Source organism: Eschrichtius robustus, chromosome 7, assembly GCF_028021215.1.
Source record: "Eschrichtius robustus isolate mEscRob2 chromosome 7, mEscRob2.pri, whole genome shotgun sequence".
NCBI lineage: Eukaryota > Metazoa > Chordata > Mammalia > Artiodactyla > Eschrichtiidae > Eschrichtius > Eschrichtius robustus.
In genome coordinates this window covers 110222968-110239888 of record NC_090830.1, presented here as the reverse complement: position 1 = coordinate 110239888, position 16921 = coordinate 110222968, and the positions used below count along the sequence as shown (strand labels likewise).

The 16921-nt window shown below is 42.0% G+C and overlaps 1 protein-coding gene across 1 annotated transcript in view; it reads left to right on the top strand.

The window, feature by feature from the left end:
- Nucleotides 1–16380, top strand: part of GOT1 (glutamic-oxaloacetic transaminase 1) — a 28464-nt gene extending 12084 nt beyond the window's left edge. Inside the window, exons 3-9 of the mRNA XM_068548333.1 lie at nt 7820–7943; nt 8575–8687; nt 8912–9016; nt 10210–10360; nt 10446–10611; nt 11386–11528; nt 15801–16380. Coding sequence (XP_068404434.1) covers nt 7820–7943; nt 8575–8687; nt 8912–9016; nt 10210–10360; nt 10446–10611; nt 11386–11528; nt 15801–15940 — 942 coding nt within the window. The 3' untranslated portion in view covers nt 15941–16380. The remainder of the gene's footprint in view (nt 1–7819; nt 7944–8574; nt 8688–8911; nt 9017–10209; nt 10361–10445; nt 10612–11385; nt 11529–15800) is intronic.
- The last annotated feature ends 541 nt before the right edge of the window (nt 16381–16921 follow it).

The window sequence follows — 16921 nt, the reverse complement described above, 5'->3', positions numbered from 1 at the left end:
TTGAAGGAGGTGAGGCATGAATGAAAGAATGAACCAGAAAACAAACAGTAATCATGTCCTCTCTTAGATTTTTCTTCTCAAGATTTTAAATTACCAGGTCCATCAACCATTTTGAGGAGACCTGTTTTCTAGACTCATCACTGCTACCTTCTGCTTTTCCATCTTCAGATCTTAGAATCCAGACCAAATGTCCAATTGTCATCTCCTGCCTGGTAACATTTCAGCTTCTGAAATTACTGAGCCACTGCAGGTAGGAGGGCTTGTGGGGCATGAGATGGCTTCCCAGTTTCCTGCTTGGACCATTGCCTCTGGGAGACTTGGGGCTTTCTCTGTGGCTCTCACCTTGTCAACACTGTCTTCTTCATCTAGTTCAGCCCATGTTTATTTAGTGCCACGTGCCAGATACCACATGAATTGCTAGGAGCACCCAGATCAATGCATCATAGCCTTGGCCACAAGCAGCATATAAACAGCTCTCCTGCTCCTCACAGGGAAGTCATTGCATCAGCAAATTGTGATCTCGGACAAGCGTTCTAGAGCCCAGCAGGGATTCCTTCAGGCAATTCATGGCTAAATTGGGAATACAGATTGCTGGCATAGCTGTCTGCCAAGTCTTACTGGATTTCTCTTGTTCTGTATACTCCTGTTTAGCCACCCAGGTCCAGCTGCCTGGTTCCCTTTGAAGTTTGTATTTATTTCCTTTGCTATTATGATTTTTTTCCCTTCATCCCAAATATAGGACTTTCTTGAGCTTTAGAGCTATTTGCCAAAAATCAGTTCAGAGAATGACCAAATTGACACATTATTGATTCACCAAAAATTCGTTTCCGCTAGTTGCTGATATAGTTTAGAGCCACTTGTGTTTCACTGAAGCCATCTAGTGTACAATATATTTTTAGAGGAAATGATAATTTCTTGGGAATATAATATGTCAAGTGTCATATACATCATGAACTCAAGAATTAGTTAATGTTAGTGAAGTGGGTTTATCTCTTCCAAACACATTTTCAATCTAGTCTACTGACTTTGTGACTTCTTTTAGTTAATGAATTTACTTTTTGGAGTGGAAGAGAAAGGGTGGAGTTAAAAGCTGAGCACAGGAGAGGGCAGACAACAGAAGCAAGAAGAACTACAATCCTGCACCCTGTGGAACAAAAACCACATTAACAGAAAGATAGACAAGATGAAAAGGCAGAGGGCTATGTACCAGATGAAGGCACAAGATAAAACCCCAGAAAAACAACTAAATGAAATGGAGATAGGCACTCTTCCAGAAAAAGAATTCAGAATAATGATAGTGAAGATGATCCAGGACCTCGGAAAAAGAATGGAGGCAAAGATCAAGAAGATGCAAGAAATGTTTAACAGTGATCTAGAAGAATTAAAGAACAAACACCTAGAAGAGTTAAAGAACAAACAAACAGAGATGACCAATACAATAACTGAAATGAAAACTACACTAGAAGGAATCAATAGCAGAATAACTGAGGCAGAAGAACGGTTAAGTGACCTGGAAGACAGAATGGTGGAATTCACTGCTGTGGAACAAAATAAAGAAAAAAGAATGAAAAGAAATGAAGACAGCCTAAGAGACCTCTGGGACAACATTAAACGCAACAACATTCGCATTATAGGGGTCCCAGAAGGAGAAGAGAGAAAGGACCAGAGGAAATACTTGAACAGATTATAGTTGAAAACTTCCCTAACATAGGAAAGGAAATAGCCACACAAGTCCAGGAAGCACAGAGAGTCCCATACAGGATAAACCCAAGGAGAAACACGCCAAGACACATAGTAATCAAATTGGCAAAAATTAAAGACAAAGAAAAATTATTAAAAGCAGCAAGGGAAAAATGACAAATAACATACAAGGGAACTCCCATAAGGTTAACAGCTGATTTCTCAGCAGAAACTCTACAAGCCAGGAGGGAGTGGCATGATATACTTAAAGTGATGAAAGGGAAGAACCTACAACCAAGATTACTCTACCCAGCAAGGATCTCATTCAGATTCGACGGAGAAATCAAAAGCTTTACAGACAAGCAAAAGCTAAGAGAATTCAGCACCACCAAACCAGCTCTACAACAAATGCTAAAGGAACTTCTTTAAGTGGGAAACACAAGAAAAGAAAAGGACCTACAAAAACAATCCCAAAACAATTAAGAAAATGGTCATAGGAACATACATATCGATAATTACCTTAAACGTGAACGGATTAAATGCTCCAACCAAAAGACACAGGCTTGCTGAATGGATACAAAAACACGACTCATATATATGCTGTCTACAGGAGACCCACTTCAGACCTAGGGACACATACAGACTGAAAGTGAGGGGATGGAAAAAGATATTCCTTGCAAATGGAAATCAAAAGAAAGCTGGAGTAGCAATACTCATATCAGATAAAATAGACTTTAAAATAAAGAATGTTACAAGAGACAAGGAAGGACACTACATAATGATCAGGGGATCAATCCAAGAAGAAGATATAACAATTATAAATATATATATGCACCCAACATAGGAGCACCTCAATACATAAGGCAACTGCCAGCAGGTATAAAAGAGGAAATCAACAGTAACACAATAATAGTGGGGGACTTTAACACCTCACTTACACCAATGGACAGATCATCCAGACAGAAAATTAATAAGAAAACACAAGCTTTAAATGACACAGTAGACCAGATAGATTGAATTGATATTTATAGGACATTCCATCCAAAAACAGCAGACTACACTTTCTTCTCAAGTGCGCATGGAACATTCTCCAGGATAGATCACATCTTGGGTCACAAATGAAGCCTCAGTAAATTTAAGAAAATTGAAATCATATCAAGCATCTTTTCTGACCACACGCTATGAGATTAGAAATGAATTACAGGGGAAAAAACATAAAAAACACAAACACATGGAGGCTAAACAATATGTTACTAAATAACCAAGAGATTACTGAAGAAATCAAAGAGGAAATCAAAAAACACCTAGAGACAAATGACAATGAAAACACGACGATCCAAAACCTATGGGATGCAGCAAAAGCAGTTCTAAGAGGGAAGTTTATAGCTATAAAGCCTACCTCAAGAAACAAGAAAAATCTCAAATAAACAATCTAACCTTACAACTAAAGGAACTAGAGAAAGAAGAACAAACAAAACCCAAAGTTAGCAGAAGGAAAGAAATCATAAAGATCAGAGCAGAAATAAATGAAATAGAAACAAAGAAAACAAAAGCAAAGATCAATAAAACTAAAAGCTGGTTCTTTCAGAAGATAAACAAAGTTGATAAACCATTAGCCAGACTCATCAAGAAAAAGAGGGAGAGGACTCAAATCAATAAAATTAGAAATGAAAGAGGAGAAGTTAAAACAGACACCGCAGAAATACAAAGCAGCCTAAGAGACTACTACAAGCAACTCTATGCCAATAAAATGGACAACCTGGAAGAAATGGACAAATTCTTAGGTATAACCTCCCAAGACTGAACCAGGAAGAAATAGATAATATGAACAGACCAATCAGAAGTAATGAAATTGAAACTGTGATTAAATGGGCAGAAGGCCTAAATAGACATTTCTCCAAAGAAGACGTACAGGTGGCCAAGAGGCACATGAAAAGCTGCTCAACGTCACTCATTATTAGAGAAATGCAAATCAAAACTACAATGAGGTATCACCTCACACCAATTTGAATGGGCATCATCAGAAAATCTACAAACAGCAAATGCTGGAGAGGGTGTGGAGAAAAGGGAACCCTGTTGCACTGTTGGTGGGAATGTAAATTGATACAGCCACTGTGGAGAACAGTATGGAGGTTCCTTAAAGAACTAAAAATAGAATTACCATATGACCCAGCAATCCCACTACTGGGTATATAACCAGAGAAAACCATGATTCAAAAAGACACATGGGGCTTCCCTGGTGGCGCAGTGGTTGAGAATCTGCCTGCTAATGCAGGGGACATGGGTTCGAGCCTGGTCTGGGAAGATCCCACATGCCGTGGAGCAACTAGACCCGTGAGCCACAACTACTGAGCCTGTGCGTCTGGACCCTGTGCCCCGCAACAAGAGAGGCCACGATAGAGCCCGTGCACTGCGATGAAGAGTGGCCCCCGCTTGCCACAACTAGAGAAAGCCCTCGCACAGAAACGATGACCCAACACAGCCAAAAATAAATAAACAAATGTGGGGTTTAAAAAAAAAAAAAAAGACACATGCACCCCAATGTTCATTGCACCACTATTTACAATAGCCAGGCCATGGAAACAACCTAAATGACCATCAACGGACGAATGGATAAAGAAGTTGTGGTACATATATACAATGGAATATTACTCAGACATAAAAAGGAACGAAACTGTGTCATTTGTAGAGATGTGGATGCATTTAGAGACTGTCATACAGAGTGAAGTAAGTCAGAAAGAGAAAAACATATATCGTGTATTAATGCATATATGTGGAACCCAGAAAATGGTACAGATGAACCGGTTTGCAGAACAGAAATTGAGACACAGAAGCAGAGAAAAAACATATGGACACCAAGGGGGAAAAGCGGTGGGGGGGTGGTGGTGGTGGTGGGATGAATTGGGAGATTGGGATTGTTATGTATACGCTAATGTATATAAAATGGATGACTAATAAGAAAAAAGAATAATTACAACAAAAATCCCCCCCCAAAAAGACAACAAAAAAAAGCTGAGCACAGGAAATAAAAAAACTATTTTTGGGAATGTCTTTACTGATATCCACATGCACCTGTCACATACCCATGATAACTTAAAACCCTGCTTTAAGGGAGACCTTGCTCGTTTGTATAGGAAGTATCAACATTCGTATACAAAGTGCTGAGGTATTTGAAATGTGAAATAATGAATAAAGTTGATATTCAGCTTAGCTGATGACAAATCCATAAAAAATAAATGTACATTTGGGTTACATCACCTTGGTTGAGATTTGCATAAGGAATCCAGGTAGATCACAATGTGAAGCTCAAACCTTTAAAGTAATGGGAAGCAACAGGTACACACTACTATATTTAAAATAGATAACCAACAAGGACCTACTGTAAAAAAAAAAAAAAAAAATATATATATATATATATATATATATGTATAGTTTTTAAAATAAAAAAAAAAATAAAGTAATGGGAAGGGACCAGTGCTCAGGGGGGACCACTTTGAAGAACCACATCTGATGCACACCGACCTTTTCCATCCCAGTCCACTGCCTTTGCTTCTCTCTGCAGTGGATGCCGTGCTCAGTTCCTCATTTCCCTGAACGTCAACTTCGCTTCTGTTTCACGTTTCAGACGATGTTCTTTCAGAGATGCTCAGATCTGTGAATATAAATAGAGCAGTGGGGAATAATAGTGATAATTGGTATCATTGCTTTGTTCCTAGCTTAAAGGGGACTTCTGCTCGTGATTCAGTGTTCATCATGAAGCTGACTTACTCATCATGGCTGGATCTTTTTTTTTTTTCTTTTTAGTTATTTTTAGGAAGTCTCCATTGCTTCTGTTTTTAACCAAGCATTTATATCAGAAATAGCTATACTTTTTTCTCCTGTTATGATGATCATTTGGGTGATCATTTTCTCTATCTAGCAGCATGACAAATTTTATATTTCTTTTCTCTTTTTTTTAAAACAGGAGAAAATCAAAGTTTAATAACACATATACATGGGAGAGGTCCAGGAAAACTGACTCACTCTTATATTTGTTAATAATCATGCATTCATGGGATGACTAACTTGACCAAGGGAGTATTTTTAAATGCACTATTGGATTCATACTGTTCATTAATATTTAGGAAGTTAGTATCAATATTCATGAAAGAGGTCTCTTTTTTTTCTATCTTTTTTTTCCCTTTGTCATCTTTTAGCATTGGTGTTAACGTTAGGTTTTTTAAAAAAGATTTTGGAAGTTTTTCTTCTTTATCTAGGAAGATTTTTTTTTTTAACTTTTTTATTGTGGGAAATTTCAAATATATACAAAAGTAGTTAAAACTGTAATGAACAAACCCCCATGGATCCAGCAGCTAGCTTCAACAATGATCTGTATTTGGTCAGTCTTGTATATTCCCCCACCCTCCCTGCCAAAACTGAATTATTTTATAGCAAATTACAGACATCAAATATATTTTTTTAATTATTAAAAAAATTTCCAAATAATACATGAATACATTCTCCTTATTATTATTTTTTTAAATAAATTTATTTTATTTATTTATTATCTTTGGCTGTGTTGGGTCTTCGTTGCTGCGTGCGAGCTTTCTCTAGTTACGGCGAGTGGGGGCTACTCTTCGTTGCAGTGCGCGGGCTTCTCGTTGCAGTGGTTTCTCTTGTTGCGGAGCACAGGCTCTAGGTGCGTGGGCTTCAGTAGTTGTGGCGCGTGGGCTCTAGAGTGCAGGCTCTGTAGTTGTGGCGCATGGGCTTAGTTGCTCCGCGGCATGTGGGATCTTCCCGGATCAGGGCTCGAACCCGTGTCCCCTGCATTGGCAGGCGTATTCTTAACCACTGGGCCACCAGGGAAGCCCCATGCTCCTTATTTTTCAAAAAACAACTTGTAGATTAAGCCAAAGTCCCTTTGACCACTATTCCCACATCCTAGGCCCCTCCCCAGAGGTTGCTGCTGTTATTATATTGGTGTGTGTCCTTCCTTTTCGATAGACTTTCTTATGTGATCTTTCTCTTTCTTACTCCTTTAGACATATTAAGCAATGTGTAATTAATGACATTTCTCTACTGAAAGAGTTATGCTAAAACCTAATTAGAAGTGTGAAGGGACAAAAGCAAAGATGTTTAGGCAGAACAACAGAAGTAGGGCCTAGTGACTAGATGTAGAGTGAGAAGGCCTGGATTTATGCCCAGCTCTGCCGCTCACCAGCTGCAAATCCCTTGGCGAACCACTTCTCTGAATCAATTTCCTCATGTATAAATTGGGGATCTAGAACTTACTTTACAGGGCTGTGTGAGGGTCAAACAAGAATGTGTGTGAAGGTATTTTGTAAACGGTAAAACGTAGGACTTTTATTATTGCCCAGGTGAGGCCATTTTAAGATGAGAGGGGAAGCAGTCGCATAGCACAGGAGATCAGCTCGGTGCTTTGTGACCACCTAGAGGGGTGGGATAGGGAGGGTGGGAGGGAGGGAGACGCAAGAGGGAAGAGATATGGGAACATATGTATATGTATAACTGCTTCACCTTGTTATAAAGCAGAAACTAACACACCATTGTAAAGCAATTATACTCCAATAAAGATGTTAAAAAAAAAAAAAAGAGGAGAGGAAGCTTCAGGAGAGGAGAGTAGTATTTGCATATCACCTTTGTTCTCTGAGAACATTTCTAAGGATTAATAAGCCTTTGTTATAGCGATGAGAAAGGACATTACAGACTGGTGTTGATAGCAAGCTCGGAACATTATTTTACCGGCTTCTGTTGGAGGGTAATTTTGATCTTGGGATGGGTGCAAAGGGATGGGTTTGCCTTGCAGGGCACACTCTAATGTGCCCGAGGTATGTCCTAGGGCCTAGGTATGTCCTCTACCTCTGTGGTCAGAGGGACACTCCTTTGGGGGTCAGACTTCCAGACTTCCTGGGTGAAGACCTGACCTTTCTGCTGAGTAGCTGGTAACTTTGAGCAAGGTGCTTCACTTCTTAGCCTTAGTTTCCTCATTTGTAAATAGGGGCAAATAATACTTTTTCATGTAGTTATGACATTTTATAGAGATAACACATTTAAGGAAGTGCTCATCACTACCATATTTTCCCTAATATTATCTGACCTCACCATTAAATAACCAGTGACCCTGCTTCTTGTCTTTCAGGTAGGAGGTGTGCAGTGTTTGGGGGGAACAGGTGCACTTCGAATTGGAGCTGAGTTCTTAGCGCGATGGTACAATGGAACAAACAACAAGGACACGCCTGTCTATGTATCCTCACCAACCTGGGGTGAGTCCTGTAGCTGTAGCAAGAGCAGAAACAGAGAAGCCAGAGGAATTCTCGTATACTATGAGACAGCTGTGTTGATGGGGTCCTATGGAGGCACATAGCCCAGACTCTGGGGAGTGCGTGTGTTTTGGGAGGGCTGGTGGTAGCAGAGGAAGCCTTCCTGGAAGAAGTGGTTTCCGTGTTTAGACTTGAAGGATGAGGATAGGTCGGGACTGGCAGGGAAGGAATTATCCTCATGAGTCTCACTGCTTACACTGAAAATGTAACCCAGCCCTGGATCAACTAACATGAGAATGGCTTGAGTAGTGGATTATGGCAGTACATGGGTAACATGATGCTTAAATTCAGATTGGGACTACTTTATCCCAAGACTCTTGGTGAACTTGTGTTTTAGTGTATATTGAGCCTTCCCAGAGGAGGGAGGTCCCACTATATTAGGATGTAAGTCAGCATGACTAGACTGGTCAAACTTGTTCTTGGTCACAGTCATTCTTCTCAATCTTAACCCCTCACCTCCATGTCACCCAGTGGATGTTGAGCCTGTGAGGGCCCTGGAAGCTGTCTTGAGTCCTTTCTGTTCATGCCTCCTTGTGTTTGTAAAACATTTAACGTTTTACCCCTTTGCTTGCAGAGAATCATAATGGTGTCTTTATTGCTGCTGGATTTAAAGAAATTCGGTCTTATCACTATTGGGATGCAGCGAAGAGAGGACTAGACCTCCAGGGTTTTCTGAATGATCTTGAGGTGGGTTATTAGAAGAAAAAGTAGACAGAATGCTATGGCGTCAAGAAGAGCAGGGAAAAGTCTTTGTATCAGTTGATAAGTGAGAGAGTCTGAGACACCCTACTCAAGCCAGATGGTGGTTTCTGAAATGGCATGTAAGGAGGGAGTACCTGCCCTGTGTGACCCTGACTCTGCCCGCCATGTCCCTGCTGGTGTCAGAACTTACATAACTTCCTTCTCCCCAGAAAGCTCCCGAGTTCTCCATCTTTGTCCTCCACGCCTGTGCACACAACCCGACTGGGACTGACCCAACTCCGGAGCAGTGGAAGCAGATTGCCTCTGTCATGAAGGTAACTGTCTTTTCAGAGCATCTCTTAAAATAGTGTGTATTAATGTTTGATGTATTCAACAGCAGTACCTATTTATGGAAGAATTTGGAAAAATGGAGAAAAGCCCAAAGAAAAAAATAAATACTAACTATAAATTCTATTACCCAAAGAAAGCCACTGTTAACATTTTGATATACAGAATGTCAGGCTCTTTTCTTTTTTAATTTTTTTTTTAGTGCAGTTATACATGACATGCATGGATAGGTCACATTACAGATTGATTAAATCAGTTGATGGCCATTTCGTGCCCAGGTGTCTTACTCTTGTGAACAATATATGTAATAAACCTCCTTTTTATTATTTCTTTGGGATAACTTTCTACACTGGAATTTCTAGCTCAAGGTGTATATATTCTTCATTAACGTGTGTAAAGAATACTTCTTGATAAACTATTATGTACCAGGTGCCATAGGGGGACAATAGTGAACAAAGCAGAGGTGGTCCCGCCCTCAGAGCATACAGCCTGTTTGGGGAGACAGCCACGTACTATGAGACAGCTGTGTTGATGGGGTCCTATGGAGGCACATAGCCCAGACTCTGGGGAGTGCGTGTGTTTTGGGAGGGCTGGTGGTAGCAGAGGAAGCCTTCCTGGAAGAAGTGGTTTCCGTGTTTAGACTTGAAGGATGAGGATGGGTCGGGGCTGGCGGGGAAGGAATGTTTCCTGCAGAGGGAAGAGCACCATCAAAAGCCCAAGGCAGAGTTCATGGTCCATATGAGGAAATAAAAGTAATTCTTGGTATGGGCTGGAGTTCCAGGGAAGGGGGCGAGTGAGTGATGAGGCTAGAGAAGTAAATGGGGGCCAGGTCCTGTGCTGAAGCCTCAGACTTTATTCTGAGGGCAGTGGGGAGCCCCTGGAAATCTTTGATGTCATGGAGTGACATGATCAGATGTGCCCTGTTGGCAAAGCAGCATCGTGACACTCTAGGACAATATACTTAAAAAAATAAGGTTTACTGAAGTTGTTAGATTTGTTAGTTGGTATTTAGGTGGACAGAGAAACAGATGTAAAGTGGAGTTGGATGCAGAGAGGAAAGAGGTAGGAGAAACGGACAGGGTGAGACGTTCCTTCCAGGCACCAGTTGGGGAAGGAAGGCCGGTGTCTGAGGTTGGTTCCAGGAGGATTTCCTGCCCTGACTCACTTTGCTTCCTCGCAGCGCCGGTTTCTGTTCCCCTTCTTTGACTCAGCCTATCAGGGCTTCGCATCTGGCAACCTGGAGAAAGACGCCTGGGCCGTTCGCTATTTTGTGTCTGAAGGGTTCGAGCTCTTCTGTGCCCAGTCCTTCTCCAAGAACTTCGGGCTCTACAGTGAGTGCTCTCCTGTGTTACAGCCCAGCTGCCCCAGGCTCGCCGCCCCCAGAGCCCCAAGGCTGATTCTCCTCCTTCTTTTTAGATGAGCGAGTGGGGAATCTGACCGTGGTTGCGAAAGAACCTGATAGCATCCTCCGGGTCCTTTCCCAGATGGAGAAGATCGTGCGAATTACGTGGTCCAATCCCCCTGCTCAGGGAGCACGAATCGTGGCCCATACCCTCTCTGACCCTGAGCTTTTTAATGAATGGTAAGGGGCTCAACGCCGGATGGGCGAAGCGTGGGGATGCAGAACAGCGATTGTCCCATTACATTTAACTGTCTCTTCCTTTTATGTTGGCAGAGGCAGGACAAAAATACTTGAACCTCTTTTGAGTGTCAGTTATTATTTCTGTAAAATAGGGCTGGCACTTACACATGTGTGTAACACAGCACTGGGAACATAGGACGGAGGCCCTCAGTGAATGGGAGTTTCCCCCACTCTCCCACCACCCAGACTTCCTCCCCTTAAAGTTGGGAAATACAGGGAGGAATTTCTGATAGAATAGAATATCTAACTTCAAGTTAGTGCAACAATTTTGGGGCTCTTCATTCTTATCTAATTTATATATAGTTTGTCTTATTTTGAAACAGTAATTTTTTTGTAGTAGCTAAATCTGCAATCTCTACTTAATTACACCTGATAAAATATATTATCCTGTCTCAAGCAGCACCTAGCTGAAGAAAATATATTATCCTGTCTCAAGCAGCACCTAGCTGAAGTCTGAGTTAAAACATAAGTGGTATTACAGCCAGTATACCTAAGACTAGCCATAAACTCCATCAGTAAATAAAGTCCTTTCCTTCTGCCTAGTAAGTCTATCTCTCTGGTCTCCTTATCCACCCATCCAGGCATCCACATACCATAATAGGCAGGTTGTGATCATGTTTTCAGCTTACAGATTAAATTACATTTAAAAAATTTTTATGTTTTCGTGTACCGTCTCTCCTGTCTGGATTGGTATTCATATTGATGTCCACTCAGGACAGGTAATGTGAAGACAATGGCTGACCGCATTCTGACCATGAGATCTGAGCTCAGGGCACGATTAGAAGCCCTCAAGACCCCTGGAACCTGGAACCACATCACGGAGCAGATTGGAATGTTCAGTTTCACCGGGTTGAACCGTAAGTGGCCCCACCACCTCGAATGCTCACTGTTGGACACAGCACTCCTCACAGTCAGTGTTCTTGGGCTTGGCTCCCTTAGCTGTTGCCTGTTTGGTCAGCTATAACTTTGGACCAGAACAAGTTAGATTTTCTCAGTGTGTCCCACCTCTCGGGTCTCAGAAGAGCATTGTTGTAGTCTATCCTCCAGAACATAACTCAGATATTTTCATTTTTATGGGCTTGGGAAGTGGCTCAGAGCGAGCTGGGAAGTAACAGGATTTGTACCTTGGAGGTTTGATTTATGAAACATCTTTTATAAATGCTTAGGCACCTTTTGGCTTTTCCTTAACCTTAAGTATAAATATTACATATGATTATCGAAGGACTTAATTTCTTAACAGGTCTTTCGTAGTCTCCAAGCATTGCCTAGGTTACAACATTCTCTTTTCACTTCATAAATAAGAATTTAGATCGGTAGTTGGAATTAAAAGTCAGTTGAAAGTCTAGCAGGCAGCCATGCACGATCTTGGTTCGCCGTCAGTAGGGTGTATCAGCGATTGGCCATCCCGTCTGATGATAGAGGACTCATTCATTTAATAAGTAATTCCCGAGCACCTCAAGCCAAGCCACTGGTTGCGTGGTGCAGATATGACCTCTGTGTGGAGCTTGTGTCCGAGTGGCTCAGGGGACAGATGTGTGCCTTTGGGTAGTCAGTAGAACCTCAGAGGTACTGGGAGGTACTATAAACCAGGGCCATCGGAGTACCTGTTTGAAATGGGCTCAGAAAAAGCCAAAAGAAAGGTGGTAAAGATTGTATATTGCAGACTCACTGAAACACTTTGGGGTAAAATGAGGCTAACCAAGAAAGTAAGCGGATAGCTCAGTTAGCCTGTGGTGTCCTCACAGTTCTGGAATGGGGAATTAGTTCACTTAATTAAGGAAAATCATCCTTATACAATTTTTAAGATATTAAGTGTAATGGAAATGGTGTTTAGTAGTAATATTCTTTTCTTTTTTTCCTAGCCACATCTCTTTTTTTTTTAAAATAAATTTATTTATTTATTCATTTATTTAATTTTTGGCTGCATTGGGTCTTCCCTGCTGCACGCGGGTTTTCTCTAGTTGCTGAGAGCAGGGGCTACTCTTTGTTGCGGTGCGCGGGCTTCTCGTTGCGGTGGCTTCTCTTATTGCAGAGCACGGGCTCTAGGCACGTGGGTTTCAGCAGTTGTGGCCCACAGGCTGTAGAGCGCAGCCTCAGTAGTTGTGGCACACGGGCTTAGCTGCTCTGTGGCATGTGGGATCTTCCCGGACCAGGGCTCGAAGCCATGTCCCCTGCATTGGCAGGTGGATTCTTAACTACTGCGCCACCAGGGAAGCCCTCTTTTTTTTTTTTAATTTATTTTTTTATGCAGCAGGTTCTTATTAGTTATCTATTTTATACATATTAGTGTATACATGTCAATCCTAATCTACCAATTCATCCCACCACCACCACCCCGCCGCTTTCCCCCCTTGGTGTCCATACGTTTGTTCTCTACATTTGTGTCTCTATTTCTGCCTTGCAAACTGGTTCATCTGTACCATTTTTCTAGATTCCACATATATGTGTTAATATACAATATTTGTTTTTCTCTTTCTGACTTACTTCACTCTGTATGATAGTCTCTAGGTCCACCCACATCTCTACAAATGACCCAATTTCATTCCTTTTTATGGCTGAGTAATATTCCATTGTATATATGTACCACATCTTTATCCATTTGTCTGTCGATGGGCATTTAGGTTGCTTCCGACCTGGCTATTGTAAAGAGTGCTGCAATGAACACTGGGGTGCATGTGAGTAGTAATATTCTAAAAGCTCACAAGGTGGGGATGTCTTCCCATGAAGTATCCATATTGTCCCACTCTCCAGAGTAGGAAATTAGTTTTATTATGAATTGAAAAATGGTGAGAATAGACCTGGATTTATAACATAAAGTTATATTTTTAGCACTTGGCATCATTTACCCTTTTTAAAAACAGGGTTTGTTTTTTTTCCTCCCAGCATTTTATTAGGAAAGATTTTTTTTTTTTTTTTTTTAAATAGTCCTTTTTTTTTTTTTTTAAAGATTTATTGATTGATTGATTACTATGTTGGGTCTTCGTTTCTGTGCTAGGGCTTCCTGTAGTTGTGGCAAGCGGGGGCTACTCTTCATCGCGGTGCGCGGACCTCTGACTATTGTGGCCTCTTTTGTTGCGGAGCACAGGCTCCAGACGCGCAGGCTCAGTAGTTGTGGCCCACGGGCCTACTTGCTCCGTGGCATGTGGGATCTTCCCAGACCAGGGCGCGAACCCGTGTCCCCTGCATTAGCAGGCAGATTCCCAACCACTGCGCCACCAGGGAAGCCCAGGAAAGATTTTAAACATACAGAAAATTTAGAGGAATTGAACCCCATGTGCCTGCCACCTAGTTTCTACAATTCTCATGTTGCGGTACTTCCTTTTCTACATGTTATCTATCAGAACAGGGGCTTTCATCCTGAAATATTTTTAAAATTGGCTATGCGTATATTGGCCTTTTTCTAGGGAAAGAGTCCCTAACTTTTACTAGCTTCTCAACTGTGATACTCCCTTTCCCCATAAAAGTAAAGAAGTTTCATTTCTATTTTAAAAAACGGGGCGGGAGCCCTGTAACCGCAACATCTACCTGTGGGGCATAGGCTTTACAAGGTGCTGTGCCCGTGGCTCTGTTGGTGTGTGAGGTTAGGAGCTATCTCCTTGGATGGTTGTAATTCACATAGTTAAAGCTGGTCAGGGCTACTGTGAAGGTGGCTTTGTTTGGAGGGGCCCAAAGGTAGCACTGAGTACAGGGTCTAGGTTTTTCACTTCCATACAGAGGCAGTGTAGTATCCTGGCTAAGAGCTCAGAGCCGGGAGTTATACTGCCTACCTTAAAATTCCAGATTCACAACTGACTAGCTGTGTGACCTTGGGAAGGTCATTTAACTTCCATCTGTGCCATCTGTAAAATGGGGGCGATAAGGTTATTATCAAGATTAACTGAGCTAATATAAAGTGCTTAGAACACTGCCTGGCACCTAATGTTTGCTCCTCTGATGATTATGATTTTATTACTGTCTTAGTCTGCTTGGGCTGCTATAACAAAATGCCATAGACTGGGTGGCTTAAACAACAGAAATTTATTCCTCACAGTTCTGGAGGCTAGGAAGTCTGAGATCAGGGTGCCAGCATCAACAGGTTCTGGTCGGGGTTCTCTTCCGAGCTTGCAAGTGGCTGTCTTCTTGCTGTATCCTCACATGAAGGGAGGAGGTGAGGGGGAGAGAGAGAGAGAGCGAGCTCGTGCATGAGCAAGCTCTCTGGTCTCCTCTTATAAGGTCACTACTCCCATCATGCATGCTTACCCTCATGACCTCATCTAAACATAATTACCAGCCAAAGGCTCCACCTCCTAATACCATCGCAATGGGGCTTAGGGTTTCAAAGTATGAATTTTGGAGGGACACAAACATTCAGTCCATGACAATTATTATCCTGATCCCTCAAATTGATGGTGCCTTAAGGGTGCTAAGTACTTAGGGGAAAAAAATCAGCTAAAATTCTCTCATGGCTTTGCAATAAAGCAAAAAAAGCTCTAGAGATTGTGGCAGAAGGGAAGTACAGGCAGTCCCTTCCCATTTCATACAGCAGCGTTTCTGCAAACTCACGGGAAAACCCTCCTGTGTGTATGTGTGTGAATGAGAGCTGAGATGCGCCAGGCCCGAGAGGTCTCTGCAGTGTTCAGCCTGCGGGTTCACACACACAGCATTTATCCAGCAACGCTAATCTCAGGGCCTTGTCCAATGTACTGTGAAAATGAAATGTCAAAGGGAAGTTGCTCTGGGTGCTCAGGGTTAAGCAAATACAGGTGAAGGAAGAGATAAACGAAGCACTTCTTAACCAGTTTTTCATATCAATGGATTGTTCTTAAGTCTATGGGTTTGGTTGAGTGGATAGGGTGTCCCGGTGAACATAACCTCCAAGGTTTGGTTGGGAGGTAGTCCCAGATTAACATTCCCATCAGGAAGAACCATGTTAAACTTTCTGGGGATTAGGAAGTTAGCTCATAAGAGTAGTTTCCAGAATCTGTTGAGCGTATTTCTCACTGTGTCAGGTGGACAAAATAACTCCTACTGTTTTGCTTCTCTGTGTTAGGGGGAAGAAAGGAAATTGTCATTGTAATGGACTCTCTGGACCTCCATTACTTAAAGGATTCCTACTGCTCTGATTATGTATCTCTTTTGGTTTTCAACAGCCAAGCAGGTTGAGTATCTGGTCAATGAAAAGCACATCTATCTGCTGCCAAGTGGTCGGATCAACATGTGTGGCTTAACCACCAAAAACCTAGATTATGTGGCCAGCTCCATCCATGAAGCAGTCACCAAAATCCAGTGAAGAAACACCACCCAAACCAGCACCACCAAAGCGGTCCTCTGTCTCGTGTATTCCCTGCCTGCACAAACCTGGTTGTATACATCACAACTAGATTAGAGACTACTGAGGGACAGAAAAGGCTGCTCTGGTGAGGTGGCTTCTGTTTAAACTGGCCCCATGGGAAGAGAACATCTCTTGAAAGGAAATGGGGATCTGGGATTAGAGCCCTTTTGGAGGCCAGAGCAAATTAAGGCTTTTATTTGAGAAGAATAAAAAGGTACTTTGATGATGAAATGTAGATGTCTTGCCCCCTCGCTGGAAGCAGGAGTATTGCCCGTGTCACTCATGTGCTCCTGTGTGTTGCTTTACTCTGTACAAAGTCGAGTCCCAAAGATCAAGTTGTCTGAAGAGCCAAGTGTGATTGTGGGTGTCAGCTGTGTCATTAAAACTCGTCATCTCGATCCAGAGTGTCTGTCTCCCTGCTCTTTCTGCATGGTTGTGTCCCTGTCCCTAGGCTTGAGTTCTTTAGAGTGACCAAGGTAAGAAATATATTTATATCTCACCCACACATTTAACTGACATGAAAGTTTCACAAAACAATATTTACCCTTGCTATGTGTAATGCATTCTGATATTTTCTATTCTATTCTTTCTATTCTATTCTATTCTATTTCACTAAAGTAATAAAGTGAAAGTGCTGATTGAGGCCCATGGACTTGATTTTGTCATCCGCTAATGGGTTGTAACCCACGATTTAAAGTGAATGCTGGGACATAGAGAATGGACTTGAGGACATGGGGAGGGGGAAGGGTAAGCTGGGACGAAGTGAGAGAGTGGCGTGGACATATATACACTACCAAATGTAAAATAGATAGCTAGTGGGAAGCAGCCACATAGCACAGGGAGATCAGCTCGGTGCTTTGTGACCACCTAGAGGGGTGGGATAGGGAGAGTGGGAGGGAGACGCAAGAGGGAGGGGATATGGGGATATATGTATACATA